The sequence below is a fragment of the Vigna unguiculata genome, chromosome 3 (genome assembly GCF_037176805.1).
Source record: "Vigna unguiculata cultivar grain cowpea cultivar isolate G323 ecotype 2 chromosome 3, ASM3717680v1, whole genome shotgun sequence".
Lineage (NCBI taxonomy): Eukaryota > Viridiplantae > Streptophyta > Magnoliopsida > Fabales > Fabaceae > Vigna > Vigna unguiculata.
The window spans coordinates 44,544,901-44,557,018 of record NC_140794.1 but is presented as its reverse complement, the minus strand read 5'-3'; the positions used below and the strand labels follow the sequence as shown (position 1 = coordinate 44,557,018).

The window sequence follows — 12,118 nt, the reverse complement described above, 5'->3', positions numbered from 1 at the left end:
TGTGATTGTCAGCTGCTTTTTCTGTAAATATACAATACTAGTTTTAATTTGTAAATTAGTAATTCAAATAAAACTTAAAAGCACTCTTATATTTAATTTTTATGTGATTTCTTACAAACTTTGAAGCTTCATTAGTCATTATAGAGTATCAGACAAAACCCTAAACTAATTAAATTCAAAAAAAAAAAAATTCAGCATTTAAGTGTTTTCTTAATACTTAATCTCTTACTTTTAAAAGTAAGATAAGGATCACTACATCAGATTACTTTTGTAGCAGCTAAGTCTCACAAATTTAATGACACGTGCCCGATAAGTGTTGACATAATATATTTTCTTAATTGGTAATTGGATTAAATATGAACATTTTACCAATTTTAATATTCAGACATTTTTGTAGACGTCATTATCTACTATGGCGTATGGCGTGACTGTTACCTGAAATTAAGTATTAATTCTGTTATATTTCAAAAACATAAGTTTCTAAGGATCAAAAATTCGTCTTCATTGTATTTTATTATTGTTTCCTTAGAAAATTACATTGCACTATTGTAGTTGGTTCATTAGTTTAAATAGTTTTACCGTGATAACTATTTATTTAAATGTTTAATAATTATAAAAAATAAAAGTGTACAAATGAAGAAGACAAAGAAAAAAGAAAAATTCTTCGAAAAGAGAAAACCTAAATATGCAAATATCCAAGAGAAAGAAAAATCCAATAAAGAGTAGATAATAGAAAGAAGGAAGAGACCCCCAATTGACACCAAATACCTACAAATCACTTTACACTTTTTAAGTTCTTGTGATTCGTTTCTACCGTTTTGCCAAAAAATTGAACTTAGTTCTTATATTTATCTTTTTGTACTTGAAGATTTGATCAGTGTTGGTCTCAACCATTGTATTTTTAAAATTTTATGGTTTTGATCATATTTACCTACTTTCATAAATTCATGTAAAACGCATTAATTATTTACTGTTTAATATTTTTTTAATTTAACCAATTAGCAAGGGTTTCATACTAATTAGTAAGAGTAATTTATAAATTCGAACACGTTTATTAAATGGTATTATTTTTATTGAGAACATTTTTATTTGAGTTCTTAACATAATGAAAACTTTTTAAATGAATTAGTAAAAACACATGTGCATGTGTTATTTTTTTATATAAAAAATAATAAAACTATAATTATAAAACTAAATATAAATAATTAATATAGTAGATAGTTTTTATTTATTTTGTAAATTATTTTTATTTATTCATAGATGATTTTTATTTATTTAATTTTAAAAAATAATTAGATTTAAAAAAACAGTTAAATTTATAAAAATTATATAAATTTTAATAAAAAAAAAGTAACTTGAAAGATAAAAAAATAAGCACAAAAAAGAATATCCCATATATATATATATATATATATATATATATATATCAATTAAAGTTTTTTTTTCAATGACAAGAAAAAAAATAAAATATCTTAAATGATTATATTTTCTTTTCACTTTTTAGATGTTAGATAAGAAATTAATTTCTTTATTAAGTTATACTAAATTTAGGTTATTATATTTCAGTAACTTTGTTTATAAACGAATGCATAAATAAATAATTCATAATAATTTAACAGATAGATTTATATTTCATTATCTTATTATACTTCTAAATTATCCATATCTCTAGGTCGTGTATACAATATACGTATGAATATCCGAGTTACAATGCAGAATAAAATATTTTATTTTTATTTAGTTTCTTCTGTATTACTCCAGATAGTGAAAGATGAAAGAGTAAAACTGTAAATCTTAGAAAAAAAAAATAACAGTCTTATTGAGAGCTTCTCCTGTACAACACAACTGAGTCATTCCCTTCCTCATCATCATACCATAATAAGTATTTTCTGTTGTCTTTTGCTCAAAAAATTTAGAGATAGAAGAATGGATCATTTTTTTGATCTAAGGGTCTCTTTCATCATTCTCTGTAGTCTAACACATTGGACTGTGTTTAGAAGAATTATTTGCAAATTGAAGAAGTTGGTTCCAGCTATGGTTAGTGTGCCTCCACTCTTGATTTGAATGATATTTATTTTTTGGGATAAAATGTCATGGGCAATCCATTCTCTGGAAGAGCAAAGGGGCCATACTGAATCCCATTTTTCGCACCAACTGTAGACCACCTGCATAACAATAATACCAACTACCTTAGAATCATTCAAAACATTCTAATTTTGGAACATGTCTCTCATCACTGCACACTCTGAAAAGGGTTACAACCAGATTGCCAACCTGTACTTTGTGATCAGGTGATGTAGAAGCACCAACATCTCCAACTTGGCTATTTCATTGCCCGGACATGCATGGGTCCCATTGCCAAATGGCATAAAAGTATTGGGCTTTGGAGCCACCTGGCAAAATTATTTAACACAATCACATATGAACATGGACAATAATGCATAAGTTCCTTTCTCTGCATAATACTTACCTCAAATCTTGAAGGATCAAACTTTTCTGGCTCTTTGAAGTTGTCAGGACTGTGGTGGATGTTCCTAAAAAGTGGTAATACTTTCCACCCTTTTGGTATGAGATACCCTGAAGAAAATGCATTCCCCCCAACACAACACAAAATCATAAACATATTGAAGAAAAGAAAAGAAAAGAAAAAGAGAAATGGGTATCTTATCAGATTTGGTTATTGACCTTGAAATTCAACATCCTCTATAGCTTCTCTGAAGGTAAAAGACAAAATCGATGCTATTCTTAGAGTCTCCTGTATGATCCTGGATGTCAAAGGCATATTTTTTGTGTCTGACCAATTTAAGCCCATTTCTTCTCCACTTTCTTCCTTGCACCTTAATATCGACTCATGCTCTTCCTGCAAAACCCATAATCAACAAATTTTTAACTCGCCAAACCAAACCACACTCCAGATTTGTCATAAAAGGTTTAAACTAGACACTCGAAAAACATAAAAAATGTTTTCTTTTTCTGTCATTAGTTGTCTGGGTTAAACAAACACTTAATTGAAGAAAACTATGAAGCATATGCTTACAGTTGCTGCTTCTAAGACACTGGGGTTTTCGCCGAGGTACTTAACAATCCACGTAAGTACTGTGGCAGTGGTGTCACGAGCGGCAAAAATAACACCAATGATGTTATCTGCTATCTGTTCATCAGTGAGTCCTGCTTTTTCACTCATGAACGATCCCAGCAAGTCATTGTGTTCTTGTTTCGTCTTCCTCCTTGTTGAGATTATTTGAGCCACAGTATCTGCAAGCTCTTTCCTTGCCTTCATGGCCTTGTGGAAAAGTGTTCCGGGAAGGTTTATGGGCATTGAGTTGTACCCTCTCTCAAGGGTGTAGTACCATCGCTTCAGATCCTCTGCATTCAGAGTTTCATCTTTTCCAAATATTGTCAGCAGGGCCACGTTGATGGTATACTGTAAAAGATAACACGGGAAGGAAAAAATAAAATTAAAAAATCGTTCTTTATTTGGTAAATATAGAACAGAAATAACAAGTTGTAAATGGGTTATTTATTATTTTATTTTTTTCCTTTTTTAAAAAACAGAGGATTTTGCCGTGTGGTCTGGTTTGAGGGCTCACCGATTTCATTTCGAGGAAAGTGGTGATCAACTTTCCTTGCCATGATCTGAGGCAATTTTGGGCAATGGATTCAATGTCAGGGACTAAAGTTTTGATGGCCTCAGGGGTGAAGGTGCGAAGGACAAGCTTTCTGAGGTTAGCATGGTATGCTCCTTGGTGAAAGAAAATGGCTTGCTTCCCCAACATCCTCTCTTTGCTATCAGGAAATGTTGGTTTGAAGAGTTGAGCTTTGGTGAGCACAAACTTTGCTGCATCCGGGTTAGAAATCATCACACAAGGATAACCCAAAATGTGTGACTTAAACATAGAACCATACCTGTTGAAAAAAACAAAGAAGAAGGATTTATGTTAATGCAAGTGAGAATTTTGTTTTGTTGAAGGAGATTGAGAAAGGAATTGATTTGAACCTCTTGATTTTTGTGGCAAAGAAAACATTTGGGTCTTGAGAATACATTTGGAAGGTTTCTCCTATATATGGCCAACCCATGGTCCCAGGAGGAAGTGGCAATTGTGTCTTAACGTTGGAAGGGAAGAAGAAGAAGAAGGTTTTGATGAGTAAGTTGAGGAGAAGAATAGATAGGAAAGAAAGAAAGATGCAGAAGATAGTGGTGAGTTCCATGTGTATTGGTTTAGATTTTGTGGGTTGTGTAGTTGTTGGTGAATGCGAAGGAAGAAGAAGTTGAAGAAAGATATGTTGTGAGAGAAAAAAGCAGAAGATGTGAGGTATTTATAGGTGCAGAGAGTGAAATGATAGGAAGGAAGGAGAAAAGAGGAAAAGAGGAAAAGAGGAAAGAGAGTGGTTTTGAATTACAGGTAAATTAAATTTCCAGGTAAATTAAATTTCCACACACGGAATCTCTCTCTCACCAGCTAGCTAGGTCATTTATGTTATGTTTTGGACTGATTGTGTTGCACTTGTATTGTGTTGTATCTCTCATGAGAGAGAAAGCATGAAAGTGAGCACGTGTCCCAAGAGTGTATGTATATACGGACAGATACAACATTTGAAGAATTGAATTTGGTCACCCGTACGATAAGATGATTGGGAGGGGTGTCTCTCATTGAGGGGAAGAACAACAACAACAACTAAACTAAACCGCCAATGATAGTTCATATACAAACTTAATTTATGTTTAATTCAAGCTTTTATAATGTATTATTTACAAGAAAGGAAATAATGATGTACTATTAAAGGAAATAATGATTAATGAGTGACTAGCGAGTTCTTTTAAGTAATACAAGATGATAAGAGAGATGATTAGAGAAATTCATTAAAAATTCAATTCGACTATCCATATTCATATTAGAGGGTGATACTGCCGAATTTACCAAATTATTCCTCCACTTATATTCATTCTTCTTATTTTGAAAAAACAACATAATAAAAATTAGTAACACAAATAATAATAATTTATTATGGTTATAATAAAAATTTATTACTTCTAAAATTACTATTATGAAAAAAAAAAAGTCTTCATGTAAATAAATTATTTTTCACCTTATATATTTAATTTATTTTCATACAAAATATACTGTATTATTCAATTTTTTATATATATATTTTTTTATATTTTCAATCATTCAATAAAATTTATAAAAATAATTATTAATCATTTGTATATAATTTTAAATTACGTATAACAATTGAGACATTTTGGTAATCTAATTTTTTATCTATTAATTCTTTTTTAATATGTCAGCTCAGTCAATTCAGTCACAAACTTCACTCCATAATTCATTCTAAAACCACTCTCCAACCCTTTGAATGAAACAACACTAATTTCATTCTTTAATCCTTCTAATCTCTTTCTCTCCTTCTAATATTTCTTTCCAAAAAAACACAACCTTAGAAATTTATTGTTTAAGATGATGGATTACGATGAATGAAACATATTTACTTTTAGCAATTAGAGGTGTGTAGGTGGATTTGGAAAAGAATAAAATATTCTCACTTTTTGTATAAATGAAGATATCAGAAGAAAAAAATAGCTCAGTACATAAATATATACTTAAATATCTGTCAGGTTTTTTTTTTTGTTTTTATTAAACATTAGTACTTAAATATGATATGTACAAATTAATAATTAAAATTATTTAAAAATAATAATAATAATAATATAATATAATATTATTATTATTAATTAAAATAAAAATAATTCTAAAACTAATAATAATAATGTTAAAACTAAACTAATAATTATTTTATTTTATTTTATACTAACTTTAATCATGAGGTAAAATTGTAATTTAATAATTTTATCTATTAAAATATTATTTTATATCTATCATATTCATCAAATCATTCACAAATTTTACCTTCAAATCTTTCTACTTTCACATCTTCATTCCTTATAACAATCAACCTCACTTCCTCCTCTACATTCTTCTCAAATTCATTAACTCACTCTCCCTCAAATTCATTGTTGGGAGCAAACACATCCTAATAATATGTTTGAATTTAAAGATTAATTTGGATGAGTAAATTTAAAAAAAAAAATAAAAAAGGTGAATGTGGAATTGTTTGAATTAGGAGAGAAATAGTAGAATTTAAGTGGATTTGAAATGAAAATATAAAGATTGATTAAAGTTGATGCATGATAGGATGGATATGACATCTTAAAAAACATTTTAATAAATGAAATTATATAATTATAATTTTACCCTTAATAATAAACATGATATAACTTTAAATGCAATTATTATTATCAATTATTAATTAATAATTACTAATTATTAATTATTAAATAATAATTACTAATTATTAAATGCTAATTTATTAATTACCAATTATAATTTATAATTACTAATTATTAATTATTTATTAACTATTAATTATTTATTTGTTAATTATTAAATTCTATTTATTAATTATTAATTGTTAATTATTAATTATCCATTTCTTCCTAGTATGTTATGAAATACAAATAAAGAAGAAGGGTTATTCATTAATTACAAAATCCATCCGAGCCAATCTTCTTAGTTCAATAAATATACAATCACACCTCTCTCTTAGGCTATGTTCGTTTTAAGGAGATAAACTTTGTCAGGAAAGAAATCAAAATGAATGTGATGTTCGCTTAAGGGTATGTGTGGAGATGATAGAGCGAGTATGCCAGTAATCCATCACATTTGTAATCGCAGGTTATATGCGAAGATTTGGTGGAATTGGGTTGGGGTATTACATATTTACCCCTGTCAGTGGTGGATTGGATACGCTCGTTAGTGGATCGGATATGCTTGTTAGTGGATCGAATACATGCTCAGGCTGGATCGGATACGTGCTGAGGCTAGATCGAATATGCTTGGGCTGGACCAGATACCATTTGGGTGGATTGGATACGAGTGTGTGGATCGGATATGTATGTATATATATATATATATATATATATATATATATATATATATATATATATATATATATTTTTTTTTTTTTTCTTTTTATTAATTTTTTTAGTTACATTTGTTGTGTTTAAAAAAAGTAAGAAATTAATTTACAAATACTAATTTAACTAAGGGTTAAATGGTAATTTGATTATTACTTCTACTAAAACATTTTTTTTAATCTATTATATTAATCAAATCTTTTCCAAATTTTCACAAAAATTATTTTTAAATTTACTCACCATCACTTCTAAATCCCTTTAAAAAAACAACACAAATTTCACTCTTAAATCAACTCAAACTCATCCACTCACTATTTCTCAATCACTCTCCTCCAAGTGAACACAACATTAATCTGCTCCCTCATCCACTCACAACTATATCGATCCAAACATGATTATCACTCGTAAATAATAAACTCCTTAAAACAAACACGCTAAACTTACGTCATAAATTTACATCATCTTATTAAATACGAATACTCCAAAATGTATATCTATGATCAAAATTATTCGTTATATTTTAAATAATTTATTTCAAATAGTACACAATATTCAATCATTATGTGAATATATACAATAGCTCACTTAATACCAAAAACTATTTATAAAGAAATACAAATAAAATAAATAGTATAATTGTAATAGTCAATTTAGTGAGACAACAAAAAAATCGAGATAAAGCAGATTGAAATAAGTCAATGCAGTTTATATAAAATACCGGTTTTCGTGAATCTTGTCTGTGCAATCTGGATTTTTTTATTTATTTTTTAAAATGCAATTTCTGTGAATGGGTTTTAAATATTTTTTTTTTCAAAGGAGACAGAGGGAGAAACTACAAAAATAGTAAATTAACATTCTTTTCTCCAACGCATTGTTGGAAGATAAATTTCTACAAACACGTTTAGAAGAACTGGAATTTAATAACTGTGTCACACTTAATCTGTTGGTAATTAAAAAAATTTGTTGTTACGAACAAGTTTGGGTTTTAGAATTTTGTTGAAATGAGAATTGTGTGTGGTTTGAACATTTTTTTCAGTGTACTGAGTTGGTCGGGCATTCACAATTAATTAGACTGCTCCCATCCTTCACGATGCATTCGTTTATTCTTATGCTAACCGATTCTAATTAATTAAATTCTCATGGCAAAAAGAAAATGCTTTATAGAAATTTCAATTATTTATTACTGTTACTACAAATATTCTTTTGTTAATGAAGAATTGCAAAATGAAAAAATATATATAAAAGCGCTTTGATTATGTCAGTAAAACAATATTTGTTCTTTTGCTAATATAACAAATTAATAAAATTATCAATTTATACTTTTATATCTACAAAAAAAAGTTGCACATTGTTCGTTTAACTATGAATAGCACCCAGCTAATAATTTAAATAGAAAAAAAATGAAAAGATGTTTAAAAAAATCATAAATCCTTCCTAAAACATATTCATTCTAATTCTTCACCTCTTAAACATGATACATGCATAAACTATTTTCTTCACCCTCTTATTTATAATGTATTTAAAAGAAAATTATGGAATAAATGCATTTATTAAGGCTAATAAAGACAAAAACAATGTCCGAGGATTCTCGAGAATTTTTCAAACATAAACATAGTGAGAGTTGGTGGCAACCACCAGTAGAGCAATATAAAGTTTGTTAGCAAAACAGTATGCACAATGTACAGGGTGAGGTTAAGTAAGTGTAAAGGAGCCAAATTGTCAACACTTCATTACTTCAATTCAAACTGAAAATAAAATTACAATAATAAATGCCTTTATTTATAGGCTAAGCTAACTTTAAAATGATGTTAACACCTAATTTCGTTGAAATAAATAAGTTTGTTTTCAAAAAATAAAAATAAAATATTTTTTTTTTAAATTATATGATTTTAATAATTAGAAGCAGATATTCCTAGTAATAATTAGAATCAATTATATGAATATTGGGTTATGATTTGATTTACGTAATTTGTTTTGTTGCATCAAGATCTTTATGTACAGGACAATATATGATTTTAGTAATTACAACAAACAATATTTTGTTAATAATTAGAATCAATACCCTTGATATTATGCGACAATTTAATTTCTATAATTTGTTTCATCAGGACCAATTCCTTCCTCATATATTTAAGTATAATATTTAATTATAACTAAATACTAGAATTTCAGTGGTATCCCAAGGTATCTATATAATCACAAAATCTTTTCGATGCAAGACATAGAAAAAAATTGACACTTATCTTCTTTTTCTTTTTATTACTAGAGCACACACGTAAGAAGATTACTTCACTATCCTCTTAGTCGAGATATGCTTTGTTCGTTGCCTTGAAAGATAAGTTATTTTATGCTCCTAATGTTGTTCATATATTGGTGAGAATAATAAAATTGATGGGTTGTGAATCTTGACTATATTAATCTGTTATAATAAGTGTATGATTGATTGACCCATTAGATGACTAAATGGGTTTGAGATTCGAATGTTAGATGATTTTGGGTTTAGATTTATGTTGATATGTGTTGATTGAAGTTTAATGTTCGATTGTGGTAATAACTCTGATTGTGAATGAACGTCTCCATTTGAGTGATTAAGTCACTGAAACTTAATTTATATGTGCGACCTTTCTCTTTTCTTTTATTTGAGATGTCATTATTTTTATCTTGCTAGTTATAAATATCTTGCGTAGGCTTTTAATTCTCTTATTTAAAAAAAAATAAAAAATAAAACATTATATTATTTCTTTTATATAATTATTGAATATCATGTCAAGTCTTGGATTTGCTTGATAACTAAAGTTGTATGTTTTTAATTCTCTTATTTTAAGAAATAAGATTAAAATAAAATATAAATAAATAAAATAAAAATTATAAATTATATTTCTTTATTGAATATCACGTCAAGTCTTGGATTTGCTTGATAATTAAAATATAACTTTTGTAGGCTTTTAATTATCTTATTTTTAAAAAAATTAAAAAATAAAAAATATTTTTTGTATAATTATTGAATATCATGTCAAGTCTTGGATTTGCTTGATGACTAAGTCTTTTATCATGTTGAATCTCATATTCTCTTTAAAATAAAAAAATATTTGAATCTAAACTAAAAAACTTATGAATTATAAATTATACTTCTTTGTTTATCATTCTTGGATATCGTATAAAGTCTTGGTTTTGCTTGATAATTTAATCATGTTGAAACTCATATTCTCTTCATAATAAAAATATTAAAATCTAAAATAAAAAATATCAAATAACAAAATTTTTTAAAAAGAACTACATTATCCCTGATTTTTTAAATAGAAATACGTAGGAGCGAGTTACAATCCTCGTCGAGCAAAAAAAAATATCTTTATTATTTTGTATATGTATTTATTTTGTTTGATTTTTGGGAACAACAAATATTTTAAAATATCTAATTTTTATGTTGCATTACTTAATTAAAGGAAACTGTCTTAGGACTGACGTTGTGGGGTGCTTTTCTTCACACGTAACCGACTTCCGAATCCAAAATTGATTTCAAAGACTATTATTTTTTTTAAGGTTTTTCTATAGTTTTCCATAATAATCTACGATGGCGACTCCTCTATTTTTTTTTCAAATTATTTTCACCATTCCGCCACGATTTTGGTTGCGATAAGTGGTTTCCAAAAATGAGAGTAAAATTTAAATTCAAAAGGTAGAAAAATGGAGCCAAAAAAGAGCATGCTTCTAGTGTGACTTGTCACCAAAGCAAGTCACACTTTCCACACATCGAGACACATAAGTAGAGCTCTAAACCTAGCTTGCTCTCCAAGATACTGCATCCTAGGGTAAGAAAACCCTAATTTTAGGCACCTCTTCACAAAATCCAAACACAATGCCTATCTCCTTCTAATCCTAAACTACTCTACAAGGTTCAAACCCAAAACATGACCCAATACAAGGTCCAAATAAAATCTTATATTACTTGGTCCATTATACAAGGCCCAAAACATCTTGTTATAATATTTACAAATAAAGTTGGCCCAAAAATAAAAGCTTGAGTCTACTCAACAAAGACTAGGATCATCCTTGTTGTATGTATTGGTCTTGGCTTGTTGTATGTATTGGTCTTGGCTGGTGCGTTTGTCATCATCTCTAACTTTTATTGCAATAAACTTACAAAAATGATTTTTTACAATGACTTTTGCTTAAATACATTAGTCTTTATTTTTCTTTACTTTACATACATGGTTAAAATTACTGGAAATATATTATAAATTATAATGTTTTAGATAAATGAATATAAAATTTAAGTTTAACTTTGTATCTAAAAACATGAAAATTTAATAATAATTCATTATTAAGCAATAAGAAAATATTATATTAATGACATAATTTTGTCTACAAATTAGCATTTACAAACACTTTTACGTTTGGAAAAAAATCATCTAAAATAAAATTTATCGATGAATTTTAAGATTTTAATTACAGACAAATAGGATAGTGACTCCATTGGTAAAATCTGTTAGTAAAATCCATCAATAATGGAGATTTTTTTTTATTAATGTATGTTTCCATCTGTAAATTCTATCGGTAAAATGGACACTAAAGTTCCTGCTTTTGCTTTGACCATATCATGATAAAATTTCTCAGTAAATCCATAATGATTTTTTAAAAATTTGTCAATAAATATTAGTACTTGAACCTTTTGAAAATTTGTTGGTAATCATTTTTTGAAAATTTGTCTATAACTTTGTTGGTAATTTTGTTTTTTAAATTCATTACTATATCTATTTATACGTCCGTTGGTAAAATGGGTGTCAAATTTTTTGCTAAATCTAAAGAAATATGTTATAAATTAAATGGAGACGAGTTAGAAGAAAAAATGTGAGAAAGATGAGTTCATGCATTTAACAAGATTTATCGTCATGTGATCATACCTTTTGCCTCCATCAAAAGCCTTAAACCACTTTCATAATGGAATTTTACCAATTTAAGATATCTCTTGTAGGATTTAGGCTCTCAATGCGGAAAGTTTTTCATTCAAAATGGGTTGCTTCACCTCGTATGTTGTGACAATGTAATCAATGGAATAAGACTGAGTGAAGAAAAAAATGAATTCCTTTTTGAGTTTCAGATTTTTGAACTTGTTGTTGAAGTTGGAGGTCAGATGACGTATGCAAT

At 27.7% G+C, this 12,118-nt stretch overlaps 1 protein-coding gene across 1 annotated transcript; it reads right to left on the bottom strand.

Moving 5' to 3' along the window:
- Positions 1–1,799: 1,799 nt before the first annotated feature.
- On the bottom strand, positions 1,800–4,296 carry LOC114175921 (abscisic acid 8'-hydroxylase CYP707A2-like). Its single transcript, XM_028060765.2, has 7 exons — positions 3,998–4,296; positions 3,591–3,906; positions 3,038–3,424; positions 2,686–2,860; positions 2,471–2,577; positions 2,275–2,393; positions 1,800–2,165 (listed from the first exon to the last, which is right to left on the bottom strand). The coding sequence occupies exons 1-7, from the start codon at positions 4,207–4,209 to the stop codon at positions 2,072–2,074; spliced, it is 1,410 nt and encodes a 469-aa protein (XP_027916566.1). The 5' UTR covers positions 4,210–4,296; the 3' UTR covers positions 1,800–2,071.
- Between the last annotated feature and the right edge of the window lie 7,822 nt (positions 4,297–12,118).